Here is a 21,158-nt window from a genome sequence, read left to right as displayed (position 1 = left end):
CGAAAAACTCGTTGGCAACTCTCAGACACCAGAGGCTTGTAGATCAACGACATCAAAGCAGATGGGACATACTTTAAAACGTCTTCTTCATTCGGGTTCGAACAGCGTGAGGGAGCGCAATAATGACAGAATTTTAGCAGATTTTTTTGCCGTAAAGCAATTCGTTACATCTCGAGACCTGATATCACGCAATACTTCCTGACGCTGGGGCCAGCGGCCCGGCTCAAAGTTCAAGGGTGGTTTTTCGGCTCACAGGCACTTGGGGGGTGCGAGACGACCACCATTCAACCCAAAAAAAGTCATATAACTCCAAAGCTGTTCAGTTAAGGTAAAAAAGTTACTTAGTTCACCTTTAAAGAGACATGCACCGAAACGGGTCTCTGTGAACAGAACTGTTTTTGAGGAGGTAAAAAGGGTTATGTTTTACAAAAACGATTGAGGAATTTTAACCAAAGTATGTTACAAACTTTACACGAAGACCCTAAGGAATCATACCAACTTGTGGAAAATGGGCATCTGATGACCCCTTTAAAAATACTCTAAATTTCCTATTAAAGTGATGAGCTGTAACCGGCAATTTCATAGTGAAGACATGCATCAAAAATAATCTAGTCTTTAGTTATCCAATTAAAGATAGTCAAAAAAAATCCACCAGGACACATAGGTTCCCATTTGTTCTGTCAGCTAGAGTTAGGTAATACCTATTTTTTCTATTCAATTTGAAGTGCTTTTAAGGCCAATATTGTCATACTGATATGAAACAAAAAGTTTTTAGGATAAAAGTATTTAAAAATGTTAAATATTAGAACTCATAGATTTCTGTTTTTGTTTAGCCTTCATTAACAACAATTAGACAATACGATTGATTAGGCATGAACCAAAATTTCAGCCACTGAAAATCAATCAGTTCGCACAAACTATCGCAGTATAGTCAAGCATGTGATCGGTATAAGTATTTTAAGGTTGACATTTACATGGATTTATTTTCAATTATTTCACAAGCACAATGTAACTTTACTGTAAAACTTTAACTCCTGGGCACTGGTAACATGATTACATAATACAATATGGTAATACATTGCCAGCAAGGCAACTGTAACCTTTTAAGATCCAATTGATCCGGCCTGGGCAGCAGACACAGATGGAGACAGCAGGAGATGAGAGTACAGAATCATGCATGAAGACAGACAGCCAACGGAAATCTTTCACAAGACTCTGAAGAACCACAGTGCAGCATGTAATGATAGCCCAGTGTTTACATCTGGATGAAAGCAGAAAATGAAAGACAGCAAGTGAAAGGAAGAGGATGGGAGAAAAAGATGTGTAGCTGCCAGCAGGTGCTGAATGGTATTGCATGTCCAATATGTTGGCTACAGGAGGTTGTTATTGGAGCTGGGCTTGTAATGAAATATCTCTTTCCCGGAAGAAACTCAACACTTATTGTTACAGGGCCCTATAGAGGTTTGTCTATTAGTACCTCTACTGCTGCACCAGCAAGGTTTGAAAAGAGGTATTTCCCCCTTAGGTTCATACTGTCCTATATATAGGTAACAGAAGAGATACGAAGATAATATGATCCAGACTGCATCATTGCAAATGCAATTTTGAGCTTCTATAAGAGTGTGTGTGTGTGTGTGTGTGTGTGTGTGTGTGTGTGTGTGTGTGTGTGTGTGTGTGTGTGTGTGTGTGTGTGTGTGTGTGTGTGTGTGTGTGTGTGTGTGTGTGTGTGTGTGTGTGTGTGTGTGTGTGTGTGTGTGTGTGTGTGTGTGTGTGTGTGTGTGGACATGTTTTTCTACACCGGTGGGGACTTAAACCTGAATGCACACAGACTCATGGGGACTCATGTCACCGTGGGGACCTAAATTGAGGTCCCCATGGGTACAAAAGCTTATAAATCATACAGAATTCGTTTTTTTGAAAATGTAAAAATGCAGAATGTCTCCTGTGATGGGTAGGTTTAGGGATAGGAGCAGTGTAAGGGGACAGAATATACAGTTACCATTACGTCTATGGAGAGTCCTCACAAAGATAGTGCACCAGACGTGTGTGTGTGTGTGTGTGTGTGTGTGTGTGTGTGTGTGTGTGTGTGTGTGTGTGTGTGTGTGTGTGTGTGTGTGTGTGTGATAAATAGATTAAATATAATTAAATTAAATTAAATTAAACATGTATTAAATTATATTTATTAAATAATATTTCTATAAATCAATCAATCAATAAATAGTGAGGAAACGTCCATGCAAGGTAAACTGGCTTTTTTTTAACCTATAGTTTAAAAAACATTATGCAATTAAATTAATTTAAAGTTAGATTATAGAATTTTCTGTTATGCAGTATAATGTCACTCAGCATAAGATTATCTGATAAAAGATTTACATGTAGATGTACTTGAGAATAAGATCTAGTCTAAAACTGCTTTGGATGTCAACAAAAAAAGAGACACGATTCAATAGAAATCATTTCTGACAGAACTAAATGTGTGTGACTGGAAGCACAAGCTCCTGCAAGGAAGACACATTCTGCTGTGTATAAAGTTTAGTTAATTCGGACCTGCGATTTACATTCTTTAAAAAAAAGCCTGAGAGTGCGGCATATTGAGATGGAGATAAACTTATCCACATATCCATTGAGACTAGAGTAATATCAGCTGTAAAACTGCTAAATTGCTACAGGGCAGGCGCAAGCTATAATAAACAGATTGATTCATCATATTCAATATTAAATAATAGTTCAATTATAATTCAAAATATATTCAATTTAGATGTAAAGCCTGTAGTGTATAATATTTGATGCATGAATTTCAAGGACTCTAAATTATGAACATGATCAAAACTTGAAAAAACCTGTTGCACATAATCTACATGTATGCCTTCTGTCGTCTGATATATACTTTTTAGTATAATTTAATTTAATTTAATTTAATTTAATTTAATTTAATTCTAAAAACATCCAGGTCGTGGTACACGTCTTTTGCTGTGAAAGCCTTAATGTAAACATAAGAACTTGGTAACACTTTGTTAATCCATGCATCGGTTTTATTTATTTTTTAGGAAAAAAAAATGTTTAAAAGTGTATGTATCAAATATGATACATCAGGCTTTTGAGGAACATTTATTTGTACATGTCTCAATCATCATTGTATTGCACTGCATTATTTGTTCACTAGCAACGTCATGGATTCAATTACCTGGAAAGATAATAAATGGAAGTTTCTTTGGATAAAAACGTCTGCCACATGCATAAATGTAAATGTCAAAATACTTTACAGTGCACACATTACTTTTACTCAATACTTACACACACTAACATTAGAACTGTAATGTAAAGTGTGAGCTGTGGCATGGTTGCGTGTCAAATTATAGGCTAGGAACCTGCCTAGTAATCATACACAGAAGAAAGTGGTAACAGTATACCTTGAGAAATTTTTCTACTAGGCTACAATAAAACCAGTTAATTTAGGAAACATTTTGCACTTTTATTGAATATGCCTTTTTCTTTAGTTTAACTCAGTACTTGAAGTGTAATCTACTAGACAGTCTACCTAGACTAGCACTGTGTCTGAGGGCATCATACATGTAGACGCGAACGCCCCTACAGTGACCCAAAATGTTGTCTAGGTAGATTGCTCGCTACGTTTTTAGACACAGCCCGCGTTCCTAACGTCATCCGATCCGATCCAATATCAACAAACATCTAGTTATGTGTAGAGAACACTCTATTGCTTGCACTTTAAACAGTGCATCATCTCCACTCACATGCTGTCAGTCAGTGTGAAGCGAGAACAGTGACTTACCCTCAGTGTGACAGCTGGAGGAGAGGAGGCTGCTCGGTGGTCTGAAGATGTAAGGCAGGTACCGGGAGAAGCATTTCATCTTTCGACTGGATTTAGTATGCGCATTAGGCTACTTTATACTGTCCTCCTCGTGAAGTAGGGGAATATTCGATGGAAGAACCTCACGCTCACTGTCTCTGTCGGAGGGAAGACATCTGTGTTACTCCGGCTGTCCATGCTTCTCCCTGCTCCCGTCGCCTGCTGGCTGGAGGATGGCTTGTTTTGCCCCAGTCTGTCTGGTGGGAGGGAGGGAGGGGTGTTTGTTGAGAGCAGCTCCTGCGTCTGTCCGCCTACTGGCCGACTTCGAATTTACCGCGTCATCTGGTGTAAACCCGAGGACTGAAGAACAGTTGGACTAATGAGGAATGACCTCCTCTATGTCGTAAATGTTCGTGCGTTTATGTTGTGATAAATTTGAACTACATATTAAAGACGTAAATGATGTGTTTGGTTAATATTTGCTAATTTCATGATTTGTTAAAGTCCCCCTGTGGTGAAAATCAAGTTTTTAATGTCGTTTATGTCTTTGTGGTGTTTTTAATCTGCTTTAAGACAAACCATGTGTAAATTCATAAGTCAACCCCATTGCTGAGTATTTTCTCTTTAAAGGTATAGCGGAGGATTTTTTACTTCCGGGTGGATCACCTATACTATTGGTCCTCCTCATTGTCAATCATTCTGGTGAATCAATCAAACTTTTCAAAAAGTGGAGAGGGCGGGTCTTATCTAAAATTCGGAAAGATCCTCCGCTATACATTTAAGTGACTCAAAAACGCGATTTGAAATGGTTGGTGTTTCTGACGTCACAAAATACCTTGTAACCAATCACATCAACGTTTGATCGTCAACGAGTGGATCTCTGAGCTGGGCTGCGTTCAGCCCCGACAAAAAGTTGCAAAACGTTTTTTAAACGGAAACGGTGGTGAGTTGAATGCGTTCTGATGAGTTGCAGCTGAGAACGCCATTATTTGTGTTATTTTTTAAGAATTTTCAGGGGCTGATTTAATACTGCAAAATACACTCGATGTTACAGTCATTGCCATTGCCGTCCAGAATAAAAGAACATCTCAATCGAGTGAAGGGATTTGTGGAAACCGTGGTTCCCAATTATAGTGATCCAAAATTTGCCTAGCATTTCAGGATGAAAAGACATCAAACATTTCAGTTGAAGGATAATCCACTTCTTACCTCCATGATCTCTGTCATGATCTCTAGGCTATATAACCTTTTATTTTTTTATTGTGAGTATTAGGCTTATCATTATTGCTGAGTGATCACTGTTGATATGCTATATTTTTACTATAAAACTCTTACAACAACATGTCTTCTAATATCTTCAATTGTTGCGTATACCGAGCTGCAGCGGACACATTTGTAAACGACTTTACTTGGACCCATTGTGAGAGCTGTCTCTTGTAAAGGGTGGTATGCCCTTTTCACAAGATGTAAAACATGTCTCTGATGTCCTCATGTGTATGTTAAGTTTTAGCTCAAAATACCCCACAGACATTTTTATATAGTATGTTAAATGTCACTTTTTATTTGAGGGTGAGCAAAAACGCACCGTTTTTGTGTCTGTCCCTTTAAATGCAAATGAGCTAATGCTCCTGGAACAGTAATACTGCATGGTTTATACATGTTGCTGCTGATTGGGCTGACATTTTTGACATACCCACCAAAGAGAAAACGTATCTGAAACCACGTTGCACACCATTTCCAGGAAACAACGTTTAAATATGTAATTTTGGTGATCAAAGGTAAGTTTTAAGGGATAAAATTATTGACTACAGGGGGACTTTAAGAGCGAATAATGTTCAGATGTGAGATTCTCCAATGGGGTTTTTCAATTTATGTGTAAAATTAAGCCTGTGTTAATCTATATTTGAACAATTTCAATGCAATCAATACACACTGACTTGACACCAACTGGTTGACATAAGCAAGCAGTTCCACAAAACACGACTTTATACATGTTGTTCATTACTAATGCTTATTACTGTACACTGTAGAACACTAGTGTGTGACCCAAATTAAAGTAATATGTCATATGTAGGTTACCCCCAGTACCATGAATTTTTTAACTCCCTACAATCTCTAAATAATTTAGATAGTTATACAGTGCGGCTTACTCCAAAGCCCAGTCTAACTGGAACAACATTTACTGTAATAATGTTCTTGTTGCTTATTATATTTATATAAATAACAAAATATAAGAGAAATGTAAACATGACCTTTGATGAGGTCATTGCAGGAAGCTGCGATTTACACTTCTTATTGACTCTTATTGTGACAGAATGTGATGTGCCATGTAGAAATGCAAGCCAAAATTTCACATTTTGGCTGATGTTAATTGATAGAGGCATTTGCAGGAAGGCATATAGCTGAGTTTCTGTGTCAGTTTCCTTCAGCTCCTCATATGTAATTATTTCTTTGTTTATAGCAGAAGCTTAATCAATAGCGGGTCCCTGGATGTGAGGGAGAGGGGCCATCTGTGCCTCTCATGGATAAGCATATGAAAAGGCTAACACTCATAGTGCCAGTTCCTCCACTCTGTGCCACCACAGCATAATGAGTTGAACACACACATTGATTTTTCCACAGGACACCCACAATGCATTTGCATGTGTGTGTGTGTTCGAGAGAGGGAGAAAATAGCTAAAAATAAGGAATATTAACATAGCAGAACATTATTTTTTCTTCAGATCTGTGATAGAAAATATAAGATGCATTGTAGATAGACTGAATATGTTCTATTATAGTTTATTCATATTTGGAATTAGTTATTATATTATATTATTGGAATAATAGTTATATTATTTTGATATTTTGTGTTTAATATGTTTAATTTTTGTAACATTTTGTTGTCTTTTTGTCATTATTTTGTTTTTTATGTATATAGTTTAAATTTTGTAATTCAGTTTTAGTTTTAGTTAGCCTATGAGAAATGTTGTCTTTACAACTGGTTGAAATAAAACTTGTTTGTATTTTTTTTCAAACTTGTTCAACGTTTATTTTATTTAAAGTAACATTTTTAACTATAATAACCCTGGTGTGAGTCTGCAAGAAAGTGATCTGGGTGTTCTGTTCTCAGCTAATTATTGTTTAAAAAAAAAAAAAAACCTAGAGATCCTTCGGATGAGACGTAAAACCGAGGTCCTGACTCTCTGTGGTCACAAAATATCCCAGGATGTCTTTCAAAAGAGTAGGGGTGTAAGCCCGGAGTCCTGGCCAAATTTGCCCAGTGGCCTCTGTCCATCATGGCCTTATAATCATCCCTGTATATATATATATATATATACACTAATTGGCTTCATCACTCTGTCTCCTCTCCACCAATAAGCTGGTGTGTGGTGGGCGTTCTGGCACAATATGGCTGCCGTCGCATCATCCAAGTGGATCCTGCATATTGGTGGTGGTTGAGGAGATTCCCACTTCTATGTAAAGCGCTTTGAGTGCCGAAAAAGTGCTATATAAATGTAATGAATTATAATTATTATTATTAGATTTGATTAAGTCGGTTGTATAAAACTTGCCACCAGAATGCTATGTGTTATGGGTGGTTGCAGGACATTTCTATGCTGTTTCTATATAGCACATTGCCATGCAGTTGCTCAAGTGTTTTTGGGTGGTTTTTATCACGTTGCTGGAGTTGCTAGACTAGAGCATTCTGGGCATTTTTTTAGTGTGCTGTATGTGGTTGCTAAATCTGTTTTTTTATAGTGTCGCTATGCAAGCTGCTATCAAGCGGTTGCTTAAAGGCCCAAGTCAAAAGAGCCTGATTATTTAGAAAACAAAAACAAGTAATAGAAAAGGCTGCATTAGTTTAAAGCTGCAAGATAACGGAAGTAGTGACAGAAATTTATTGTGATATGCATCTGATTGATACAGATTATCGAAAAAGAAAATAATTCAGGGTGGTGACTTGATTCTATCTATCTATCTATCTATCTATCTATCTATCTATCTATCTATCTATCTATCTATCTATCTATCTATCTATCTATCTATCTATCTATCTATCTATCTATCTATCTATCTATCTATCCAATTACTCTGCTTGGAGCAGGGGGACCGTCCACTGTTGGACCACACCCAGGACTTTCTCAATCTGGCGTGTCTGACTTGCTACCCGTGCCTGACTTCCTCTCTGTGTTTTCTACTACACCAGCCTTAGTGAGCAGTCCAAGGCACACCTCCCAGTGGACGATCCACAGGGAAAATTTCGCCACATTTGTGGAGTGGATGCTAATGGATCACCACTTACCATCTGCCCCGCTGAGGACTACATTACCAGCCCCACTCCGAATCCAGAGCCCAGCCAGCCATCACCCTGCTGCATGGAGTGAATGCCAGAGCCGACCGTAAACACCTTGGCTCCTCCCATTCTCGGCTCCACCAGATACTATTGTCCTTGCGGCTCCACCGGGCTCCCTCATCCCACCGGCTGAGCCTTGGTCAGACGTCTCCCGTCTCCATCCAGCTGTTTAGATGTTCCAGTCCCATTTGGAGTCCTTCCTGCTCCACTGGTTCTGTCAAGCCTCCAGTCTCCTTCACCAGACAATACCAAGTCTGTTTCGTCACCCAGGACCAAGTCTTTTTCATCGCCTAGAACCAAGTCTGTGTCACTGACTCTGCGTCTCACTTGTGTGGAGTCAGAGCCCCTCAGGGCTCCATTCTTGGGCCTATCCTGTCCTCCTTATACATGCTTCCCTTAGAATCAATTTGTAGGAAGTATGCCACCTTGTTTCATTGTTCAATAAAGGGAAAACAGAAGTCATGGTATTTGGACACAGCTGTGCCCGTAAGTCACCTTATCAGGATCTGGGTGCTATAAAACCATATGTGAAGCCCACTTTAAAAAAACTGGGAGTTATAATGGAAAGTGACCATAAACTGGATAAACAGATTCACTCAGTAATTAAATCTAGGGTTCTTTAATGTCTTTTAATTATTTTGAAAGGGTTATATGTTTTATCTCGACCCACCTTGACTACTGTAATGGTCTTTATGTAGGTATTAACCAGGCCTCCCTAACACATTTGCAGATGGTACAGAATGCTGCTGGAACGCACAAGCGAGAACATATTACACTAATATTGGCTTCCGTTCACTGGCTTTCATGTTAGAATTGATTTTAAGATTTTAGTTGTAGTATTTAAATCATTAAATCGACTAGCACCAAGATCTCTTTCTGATTTAATAAAGCCACCCCAAGAGTACTTAGGTCTGCTGAGCAATTACTTTTGGTCGTCCCTTGAGCAAGGCTAAAGAGCAGGGCAAGAGCAAGGCTGTAACTCGATATGAGAGCTGTTTTGTTGTATGTCCTTACTGTTTTCTGATTATGTTTGTACAACACTTTGGTAAACACTTGTTATTTTTAAAAGTGCTCTATGAATAAACTTTGAGTTGAGAGTTGAGTTGACTTCACCCTGGGTAATTAATAACCTCGGATAAATGGGATTCTGTGTTATCTTAATTTATATATATTTTGCACTGCTCATTACCCAGAGTAAACTATTAATAAATAAGGTGACATTTCACACATTCCTAAACCATGGGTTCTTATTTGCATATATGCTGTGTCAACAGACATGACTGGATAAACACAAAATCACATTTGGTTTTCGACCCTTGAAAATGGGTAAAATTAAACCAATTTGGACATGGATCTGCTTTGAAATCTCAATATCGCTGGGACTGAACCATAGGGCCTAGATTCCAAACGAAACATTTCTTAGGAACCAAAATTTAAAATTATATTAACATAACTTTAATACTTCTTGAGTAACAGGCAGGCAAACTTCGGAAAATATATTTTTGGCACTCAGACAGGTATGCAATTCAACAATTTGAACACAGAATCACAATGAGATCCCCAAATCTCTGGGATTTAACCATATGGCCTTTAAAATGAAGATTGCAACAGAGAAGTTTATTAAGCCAGAATATATATATAAAAGGATATTAAGATATCTTAAATCTTCTAGAGTTACAGACATGCAAACTTTGGAAAAAATAATATGTTGGTTCTCAGACAAGAATGTTATGCAAATGTTTGATAAAGGGAAACTAGAAACATTTCTAGTTTCATCATAATATCTTCTTCAGACTTTCCACTTTGAAAGAAAAAAATATCAGCTGTATGCAGTGACCCACATTTGTTTTTTGACTCCTGAAAATGTGTACAACTTACCCATGAAGCCACATTGAAATCCCTACCTCTGGAAATGAACCATATGGGGCCTTAAAAATGAAGATACCAAAAGAAAAGTTTAAGAACCAAAATCTAAAAGTATATTAAGATATCTTTAAAACTTGTGCTTTTCCCCAATTTTGAACTGTCACCATTGGCATGTCATGCAACAAAGATGGCTAAAGTCAACAGATTTTACTTATAGACCTACCAATCTCTGTGTAAAAAAAAATTCAATAATGATGCAGCCATCTTTTTAAAGTCATTTTACCCCCTGTAATTTGCCATTTTCACCCCTTCTACAAAATATTGGATTACTAAATATATATTTATCAATGACATTTAATATTTTAGCCGGGGACCTATGGTTAAAGGGATAGTTCACTTTGAAATTAAATTTTGGTATGTTTTAGCTTACCTCAAGGGCATCCAAGATGTAGGTGTCTTTTTTTCCGCAGTAGTTTCAATTTTTATATTTTTAGGTCAAACCGTTCTTGTCTGTCAGTCGTATAATGCAGGTCTATGGTCACTGTCTCAAAGAGCATGCACAGAGTCCAAATTAAAACAATTCCCCATCGTCCAAATTAAACAATTCCCCATCGTAAGTACACATTGATGGCCTAAGACACGAAACGAGCGGTTTGTGTGAGAAAACGAACAGTATTTATATCGTTTATACCTCTTATAACACAGCCACGTCCAAGTGATCTGAGGGCGCGCGCGCTTCCTGCTGAGTGACGTGTGCGCAGACTGGTGCATAGATATATACACCAGATGTCGCCTTGATATACAGCAGTTCATTGGAACGAATGTCTTTAAGGCGACATCTAGTGTATATATCTATGCACCAGTCTGCGTACATATCAGACACCAGGATGCGCGAGCGCCCTCAGATCACTTGGACGTGGCTGTGTATAAGAGGTAAAAACGATATAAATACTGTTCGTTTTCTCACACAAACCGCTCGTTTCGTGTCTTAGGCCATCAATTACGATGGGGAATTGTTTAATTTGGACGATGGGGAATTGTTTTAATTTGGACTCTGTGCATGCTCTTTGAGACAGTGACCATAGACCTGCATTATACGACTGACAGACAAGAACGGTTTGACCTAAAAATATCAAAATTGAAACTACTGCGGAAAAAAAAGACACCTACATCTTAGATGCCCTTGAGGTAAGCTAAAACATACCCAAATTTAATTTCAAAGTGAACTATCCTTTTAAGTTGACACGGAAGAACCATTTTCCTTTATTAGACAGGCACCATTTACATCTGATAAGGTCCATTACACCTGTATTTGTCATTACATGTGTAAACAGGATCCAAAATGTTTTGTGATCTGATGATTCAAACTGATGTATGCATTTTGCCTGCAGAATGGTGTAGTTATGCATCATCCAGCAGAGTAATGTATTAGTTGAACCTGACCCTCTGAACTGCCCACTGACCGATTACTCGTCAAGCATTCATCCTTTTTCATTGATTTTGGTGGCTCAAACCAGTGAATTTTGCTGAAAGGTGATTCATTTGCATCACTGATTATTAATAAAAATATTAAGTAATTGCTGGCACATTTTCAGTGTTTAAGTTTACACATTATGTAATCAGATACTTTTTTCAAGTAACTAACACATTACTTTTAAAATTACAACAAAATATATTTTTTTTGTTATTGTATATGCCTTTATAATTCTATTTAGAACAGAGTTTATGGAATGGAACAGAGTGGGGAAAAACATTTTTTTTTTTTTTATGAAAATAAGCATGGATTTGGATTTGATATGACATAAGGGCATGTAAATGATTGCAGAATTTTTTTTTTATTTTTTATTTTTTTAAGTGACCAGACAAGATACAATATACTTTAGTGTTACTCAAGCAAACACAGACTCAATCGTTCGCTCAGATGGTCAAAATGTTTCATAATGAGGCATTTTTCAAAGTTTGTTGAATACTTACACACCACTAGATGGCAGTAAAGCTATGTTTTAATGTAGTGTGGCAGAAGAAGCACTATTTTTTGTTCTTCTTTCTATTGGTTTTGAAGAATTACAAATACAGCCGGGGGATACATTGAATAAACATAGAAAATAAAACAAGCAGATAAATTAATTAATTAAACCATGGCAAAATAAAAAGATAAAGCTAAAGTTACATAAAAATATTAAAATGTTCAAAATAGAACAGCTTCCTATTTTTCAAACATAATTGTTGTTGTTGTTGTTGTTTTTTTAGGTATTGTTGAACTTCTGTCTTTAAAATTAAAAACAAAGGCTTATTTCCCCCCCCCAAAAAATATTCCTTGATAAAACAAATCACACAACAGACCACATCAACCCCATTACCAATGACAGCAGGATTGGAGACAGTATTCCTTATAATGAGCCCAAACACAACGATTATTATTCCTAAAGGTGGAAAGAGAGAAACAAATTTGACCATTACGCTATCAACAGGATCCAATGAATACAGAGAGAGCTGAAGACATGTATTTTTAATAAGCATTTTTAGACCAGAGGAGACAGCATCAATAACTGCATAACTTTAGGAGTGACTGGAATCTAAAGAGGAAGGCAGAAAGTCCTGCATGGATGAAAAGATGGCTCAACAAAACTGTATCAATAAAACAACTATTTCTCAAGAAATAAAAGATTTAAACAAAATGAGAAAGGTAGCATCTTAAGTCAATTCACATTCATTTATATTGCGCTTTTAACAATATAGATTGTTTCAAAGCAGCTTTACAGTAATAATAGGAAATTACAGTAACAGAGATTGTTTTGGCTTTACAGCAGCTCTAGAATAAAGTTATTGTCCAGCTAAAGTTAGTTTTGATGATTCACTTCTGTCGCAACGATCATTATTAACTTGGGGGCCGCTAACACGACACCATTCTAACAGAAAACCCTTAAGTTCTCTCTGCGCAAACTTTAAAAACGCGAACCTGTGAGAATGCTGATGGCGTATTACGTGTTTAGTCTTTAGGTATGCGCGTTTGAATATATATGTGCGCAGGCGTGTAGTCCTTCTTTACAAACCAACCCTCAACATACTTGTCTGGCCTTAAAATTTATAAAACAGATTTTTTTCCCGACAACTTTTTATCTGTACAGAGGTAAAGGGAGGGAGGCCTTCACAGGGGAGAGACTAGTTGACTTTTCAGGACTGCGTTGTCGTCATGTCCAGGCGCAGGTCCTTCATCAGATCTGGATACGGCCTGGATCCGGCGGACTGCGGTAAACCTCGGGATAAACAGAGAGACTAATATAAGCATAGACGCCATTCTTCTTATGATGTAACAAGTACATCAGGATTTATGGGAAGCATTTAAAAGGAAGTTTCACGAGTTCACACTTACAAATAATCATATTTAATGCATAAGTAGTATGCGTATTTGGCGTGCTGTCCGAGGAAAGGGCTCTGAGCTCGGTATTTATGCTGTAGTCACAGAGCAAAAGGAATTGAAGTGAGGCATATTCCACATAGATATAGATTTGTTAAGAAATGCTTAATCCAATTCACTTTGAATGTGTAATTACGAGTGGTAAAATCTGAGAAGTTCAGGCCCCCATTTTCAGCAGAGTTCAACCACAGATTTATTTTAGATTTATAACATTTAAAAAGCATATTATCAATAATTTATTATTAATTGCCAAGGACTAAATTAATGTATGGATGCATTTATAAAGGGATTTTTTATATGCTTGTCAAACTAAAAACTAAAACATTTGATTGGAAAATAAATTAATAGGTAAATCCTTCCAATTTTGTTCCCTCTATACAGAGACAATAGAGATAAGACTTGGTTGAGATGTTTTTATTTAAAAGTCATAAAAACAAGCATAAAACAGTTATTTACTGTTAAACAAATAAATAAATATTTGCTGTTTGTTAATGAGTTATTTGATGTTGAACTTCAAAAAAATGTTTAAACAAACAAGCTATATATTTTATGTTTAGCAGACGCTTTTATCCAAATCAACTTACAAAAAAAGCAATTCATCTTAAGCTAAAACAGGGAGGGATTTAAAAACAATAAGTCAAATTTACTTAATTTTTAATTGGCAAGTAAATTTCACATATGGAATTAAGTAACCTCTACTTAACTAAGTTAAGTGAAAGTAACAAAGAAAATAAGTAATTTTAACTTAATTGGCTATAGTAAAATGTTGAGTAATGTCTATTAAGTTGAAGATTCCTTTGCAACACATTTCACTCAAACAATATAACATTGAATTAAACCACACTTTTAAAGTATGTGCTTTACTTAGAAACATCTAAGTTATTAATACAATAGATATTGTGTAAGACACCATTTTAACATATCAAAAGTTAAGCATCATGTGAATGCAGAGACCTCAATACTTGGTAGACAATACACAATGTGTTTGAACTCCAAATGTCACAAAATGGCAAGTTACTAATCCTAACAACAAAAGCAATGATGAAACTGAGTAAAAACAGCTGGAAACAAGTGAAAAATCAACCTCATTAATTATTCAAGGCCCAGTGCATGATGGGAACACCAGTATCAGAAAAGTTGAGTAATTTTACTTAGTTTTATAACGTTGATATTTACGCTTTCTTTTCTACACGCTTAAATTGAGTACTAATATAGAATTTACTTCGTTTTTTAAATTCTTGCCTGAAATAACTTTTTCGTGTAAATTGCAGCGTTTTTTTCTGTAGCATGCATTTACTTCACCACAAAATCATTTTATCAGTGTTTTTTAAAGAGCCAGCAAGAGTTTTCAGCTGTTTCTTGAATATTGTCAGGCTGTCCGGATAGGGTTAGGGAGACTGCGTGTGTTGGTAGTCCAGGCAGAGGAGCATTACAATAGTAAAGTCTAGAAATAACAAGGGCCTGAAGTCGTGTTACATGCTCAATGAGGAAAAGCATGATCTTCCTGATGTTGAGCAGTGCAAACCTGTCTTTACATCCCAAGGCGTCATATACTGACGCGTTTGACATATCGTCTACATCGAACGCACATGGCACCCTTTAGCGTCAATATGAGACGCAGATAGATATGGGCCCGGGGGGGGTCCCAGGGGGGTCCCAGGAATCCATTGTTCAAAACAGATCATCTGACCTTTGACCTATTTAGGCCTATGATACAGTAAAGCAGTGATTGGTTAGTGATCAGTTAAGCAATTAGTGTTTGCACGTGAGGAGTGTGTCTGTGTGACCTGGTGAATAAGTGTAGCATTTTGATTGGTTGTGTTTGGAAAAGGAAAGCAAGTCACTTCCTGATAGATCTTTGAGTATTTCATACTCATTTACAGTAAAATGTGTATTTGGAACCATTGTCTGATAAATATTACACAGAGAATCGGAATAGGGAGAATATTTTTGTCTTTTATGTGTCCTTTTTTTAAATATATTTTATGATTTGTTTTAGTACTTTTACAAGAGATTATCTACTTTATGCTTGTGCATGTTGGTGATCAATTTTAAAAATCATGAACAACATTTAGATCTGGTTTATTCTGTAAAAATATTCTGTAAGAACATTTCAGCCTTCTTAACTTTTATTTGTCCTCAAATGTATGTAAACTGAGGTACGGTAAACGGTACACTGGGCACAAACACAGCTCCAGATATATTCCTCACTTTGATCACCATATGTTTTGGGCATTACGCATGCATTTAGGGAACAGTATATCATGGACTTGAACATACGGTCCTAGTGTTTAAATGTCTCATAATAGAGAGAGAGTTTGGGAACAAGACTGTTTGACAGGTTCAATGAATGTGTAATATTAAATAATGAGAATACAGAATTGGGGAACACTGACGCTCCCCAAAACGCATAGAAAATTTATGAAAAATTAATAACACAAGACTTCACATCAGACACAGATCAATCATTTTAATAACAACAAAAAATGTTACAGTCACTCAGAGGAGTTGTGCAACTGTCAGTGAGAGACGGATTCTGGTCTTCATGTTGATCCGGCCGGAGGACTTTGTCCACATCTCAGACACTGGGAAAAACCCTAAAGCCGGATACATCCTTGTTTGTCCACACCTTGCTCTTTCTCATCATCATCATCATCATCATCATCATCATCATCATCATCATCATCATCATCCTCCTCGTCCACCACCTCATACTCCATCTCCCTCTTATATTGTTCCATCCATTGTTGGTATCAACATTCAGCACAACATTTTGGCACTCTGAACTGACTTGTATTATGTACAGTTGGTTTGGTCACATCATTAGAAATAAGTGTGAACAACTTTGAGCCGTTGTGTGTAAATGATGACAACTGTGTTGCAGTTGTGTTTAACTTTCGCCTGCCTGTGTTTAGCGTTTTGAAACATAACTGCATCACAGTGCGAAATGTGTTTTAGCGAGTGAGAATGTGTTTAGAGTTTTGCAAAAAGAGTGCATGAGATTTGCAAACAGTGTTTTAACTACCTTGAACTTGTTCAATGTTTTACAGAAAGAGTGATTAATTCGACCAATTGGTTTAGGCTATTGAGAATGTGGTTCAGAGAATGGGGTTTAGTGTTTTAGCAATTCAGAAAAACTGTAAGAGAATAAAAGCCTATTCTATCTGTTCTTCACAAAAAAATCTTGTCGCACAAGTGACTAGCCTATTTCTATAATACTTTTTATATTGTGTTTTTTTTTTTATTCTTTTTGGAATGGTCATTTATTGAATTAGATTGAGAGCAGCAAGAACATTTGTTTTCCACAAAAAGTGACATGGGTTTGGGGAGACATTATGCTGAGTAAATGATTAAGGAAATTTTTAGATTATCATTACATTTAGCCACTAAAAATGAAATATCCTTCATACGGCGTGACCTCGGCTCAGAGTCAGAGTGTCCAGCGATGTTCATTCTGTGACCCCGTCATTCTCACTTCTACACAAGCACCACACCTCTGTTCTCATCTGAGGAGGTGTGTGTGTGGACGACACCAGGCCTAACACCTCCACTGAGCACACTTCTCTCACCCGCACTGCTCTCTCTCTCTCTCTCTACTGGCACCCAGTTACACACACAGTTAATGTACCAGAACCTGCTTCACTGTTCCCACATCAGCACCTTCACTCCAATAAACACTGACCCCGCTTCAACCCAGAACAATTTACAAGCATACATACTGTCTCAAACTGGCTTTGTTAATAAAATATACAAAATTATATACAAAGGGTTACAATTTTTGTGTAGAATTTTACAGAAGAACACAGTTAAAAAAGCACTAGATCAGCATAAATTTGAAATTAAAATATTTTCAGTTTAAACAAGACTTAAAGTTATCAGTATCTTATCAGTCAAAAGTAAAAACAGTAAAAACACTAATATTGTGATATATTATTACGATGTAAAAGAAATAGGGCTGTCAAACGAATCGCGATTAATCACATCCAAAATAAAAGTTTGTGTTTACATAATTTATGTCTGTGTATGGAGTATAATTATTTTCTATATATAAATACACACACATGCATATATATATTTAAGAAAATGTGATATATATATATATATAAAATATTTATATATAATATAAATTATATATAATATAAATATATATACACAGTATATACATGCAAATATTTCTTAAATATATACATGCATGTGTGTGTATTTATATATAGAAAATAATTATACACCGCACACACATGTATTATGTAAAAACAAACTTTTATTTTGGATGCGATTAATCGCGAAAAGAAATGTTTTCAATTTTATTACATTTTAAAATGTAATTTATTTCTGTGATGCAAAGCTGAATTTTCAGCATCACTACTTCAGTCTTCAGTGTCACATGATCCTTCAGAAATCATTCTATATGCTGATTTGCTGCTCAAGAAACATTTATTATTATTATCAATGATGAAAACTGTTATGCTGCTTAACTTGTGATATACTACTATTCAAATGTAAGTAAAAAAAAATTTAAAGAAGCAATTATAGCCTACTTTTATTCAACAAGGACACATTAAATTGATCAAAAATGACAAAAAAGACAGTTATGTTACAAAAGATTTCTACAAAAATAGCAGAAACGGTTTTCAACATTTAACCGTTACTAATAATTAAGCACCAAAAATAATTGATCACCAAATCAGCATATTAGAATGATTTCTGATTCATACACCTGAATGAGGTTATTTCTTCTGCTGAACACAAAAGAAGATATTTTGAAGAATGTTGGGTCACCAAACAGTTGATGGACCCCATTGACTTCCACATTAGGGAGGAAAAAAAAATACTATGGAAGTCAATGGGGTCCATCAACTGTTTGGTGACCCAACATTCTTCAAAATATCTTCTTTTGTGTTCAGCAGGTTTGGAATAAATTGAAGGTGAGTAAATGATGACAAGAATTATCATTTTTGGGTGAAGTATCCCTTTAAGCAACGACCGTCTAGTGACCCTGTTCACTCATGCGCTGCTCACACCTCTGGTCTTATCTGAGGAGGTGTTGAGCTGACACCAGCCCTCACACTGCAGATCAGCACCATCCTGCTCACTTTCTGCTCGGACACACATGCCCAGGTCAAGACCCGGGGCCAGAGCGGCCGTTCCCACATCAGCACCTACAGTACGCCTGACCTGGACGCCGACCTCACATTCCAGCACTCTTGGTTTCAGACATTTTTCTGTTACACATAGCCAAGATATATATTTTTTCAAGAAGCATATAAGGCAAACGAGCCTCGTATACGTCATCCAATTTTTTTAAAACTCTGGTAAGAGAGAAATGTTGAATAATTTTTTTTTTCTTGCTAGATTTCGTAATTATTTGTCTATAAAGCCCCTATTTAATCATTTCTGTAAAGACTTGAAATATTATTCCCTTTGTACCTCCAGCAACTGTGTAGTATACATACAGCTGAAGTTAGTGGAATGATTGTGTACTGTAAAAAAAAATGTAAACACACACACACACTTATAAATTATAACACTTATAACTCACAAGTCGCAATACCTAAAGCCAGCTTGGAGACAGATCTTTCTCATTTTGAATATCACTACATTTGAATGTCATAAGAAAAAGAAAAAATAGGTTTTATCTCTGTCATATATAGACTTGCTAAGGTTTATTTTTGCTTATAATATGTTCATACTGTATGTATCTGTTATACAGAGACTTTTTATCTCAGTTTTCATATATTATGCATTGTCTCAGGACAAAGTTAACTGTTAAATGGTATTACCTTTTGTATTTTTTTTTTTATCCCGTGTCGGAAACAAGCGTCCAAAGATCTGAACTCTTACAAGACATAAAAAACATTGATCTTTGATGTTATTGATCTCACCAAGTATGAATATGAAATATGAGCCTTTCTGCAGATGGCTAAAAAAAACAATCTGACTGAAACGAAATAGCCTAATCAAAAATAAAATATAATAAAGTGAAGTGAACATTTGTTAATTAGTGTTTATATGTTTCAAAGTGGTTCTAAAAATCAAAGGATTTAAATAGACTCAGTTAGTTTTTTTTTTAATTGCTTACACACTAAAAGTGGTACTTGAGGCAGACTTAGCAAAAAACTGTAAAAAATTTTTTTAAAAACTAATGTTTTGAGAAACAAATACATTTTTCACCCTTGCATTTGTTTTATTTTGTAAATATATGCCAAGTCACCTTTATTTCTATAGAGCTTTATACAATACAGGTTTTTTTTTCAAACCAGCTTCACAATAGTCACAAATTCAATTTCTCCTGAAAAGCATCAAAAGTGTCATTATTCGGCTCAAGTCAGTTCAGTGTTGATTCAATTCAGTTCAATGACTGTAAAGTTCATCAATAATTGTGCATGCCTACTGTTATAAAGTGTATTTATGCACACACATGTATGTGCGACAAACTCCTGTACACTCCACTGCACACTGAACATTTTGAACAAATGAACATTTTGTACATTTTTCACATCTGTGTGTTTGACGTGAATGGCTAATCATTTGATGTTTGTGTGTAGAGTTACCATGCAAAAACACAATTTTTAGAAGAGTTTTGAATGAAACTCAGTTTTGAATGAAGTGTTTGCTGTGACGTTTTGCATCTTGTGTGCGTGTTTTGTGCGCAGAGTAATGTTTTTAAGCAGAAAGAGCGCCCCCTGTTGGAGATCTTTGACTACATTAAAGGAACACTCCGACTTTTTGGGACTTTAGCTTATTCACAGTATCCCCCAGAGTTAGATAAGTCCATACATACCTTTTTCATTTCTGTGCGTTCTGTAAGTGTTATTTGACGCACCCACCGCTAGCCTAGCTTAGCACAAAGACTGGATGTAAATGGATAAGGTAGCATACTAATCCCAATAAGTGACAAAATAATGCAAACATTTTCCTATTTACATGTTGTGATCTGTATAGTCACAGCGTGTACAAATAACAAGGCTATATGAGACAGAGACCATTTTTAATCGTATAAATACTGAGAACTATATTCTCACTAGGCGTAGGAGCACAGCTACTTGGGCGGAGTGGCTACTTGGGCGGAGTGATTAGCGCAGCACACGAGACGCCCTGTGGTGAGGAGCAGAGAGTTCGCTCAGAGTTGGAGTAATAGAGTCAGCAATTACTAGATAGTAAATTTATAGTTTACCATCATGGGTGTTCGCTGTATCTTGTCTTACAGCTTCCAAAGTTTGTAACTCCTCGTCTGTGTATTCTGGCTCAAAACTATATGGTTCTGGATCTTGCTTTGATACCCAGTAAAATTCCTCTGACAATTCCTCAAAGTCAGCCATGATCACGAGTCACGTTCGCTACTAGCTAGTTAGTCACGTTTGTTTTGTTTACGGAACCATCAACAGGGCGTCTCGTGTGCTGCGCTAATCACTCCGCCCAAGTAACGTTAGCTGTGCTCCTACGCTTAGTGAGAATATAGTTCCCAGTATTTATATGATTAAAAATGGTCTCTGTCTCATATAGCCTTGTTATTTGTACACGCTGTGACTATACAGATCACAACATGTAAATAGGAAAATGTTTGCATTATTTTGTCACTTATTGGGATTAGTATGCTACCATTATCCATTTACATCCAGTCTTTGTGCTAAGCTAGGCTAGCGGTGGGTGCATCAAATAACACTTACAGAACGCACAGAAATGAAAAAGGTATGTATGGACTTATCTAACTCTGGGGGATACTGTGAATA

At 36.4% G+C, this 21,158-nt stretch overlaps 1 protein-coding gene and 1 long non-coding RNA gene across 2 annotated transcripts in view; both read right to left on the bottom strand.

Moving 5' to 3' along the window:
- ppp2r2bb (protein phosphatase 2, regulatory subunit B, beta b) overlaps positions 1-4,073 on the bottom strand; it is a 69,708-nt gene extending 65,635 nt beyond the window's left edge. The window contains exon 1 of the mRNA XM_081391758.1: positions 3,791-4,073. Coding sequence (XP_081247884.1) covers positions 3,791-3,869 — 79 coding nt within the window. The 5' untranslated portion in view covers positions 3,870-4,073. The remainder of the gene's footprint in view (positions 1-3,790) is intronic.
- A 7,788-nt stretch (positions 4,074-11,861) lies between these two features.
- LOC308706233 overlaps positions 11,862-21,158 on the bottom strand; it is a 36,387-nt gene continuing 27,090 nt past the window's right edge. Inside the window, exon 3 of the long non-coding RNA XR_014032011.1 lies at positions 11,862-13,267. This is a non-coding gene — a long non-coding RNA (uncharacterized lncRNA). The remainder of the gene's footprint in view (positions 13,268-21,158) is intronic.

Source organism: Scardinius erythrophthalmus (assembly GCF_964197995.2).
Source record: "Scardinius erythrophthalmus genome assembly, chromosome: 17".
Lineage (NCBI taxonomy): Eukaryota > Metazoa > Chordata > Actinopteri > Cypriniformes > Leuciscidae > Scardinius > Scardinius erythrophthalmus.
The sequence above is the reverse complement of the archived record's forward strand: the minus strand, read 5'-3'. Positions and strand labels throughout refer to the sequence as shown.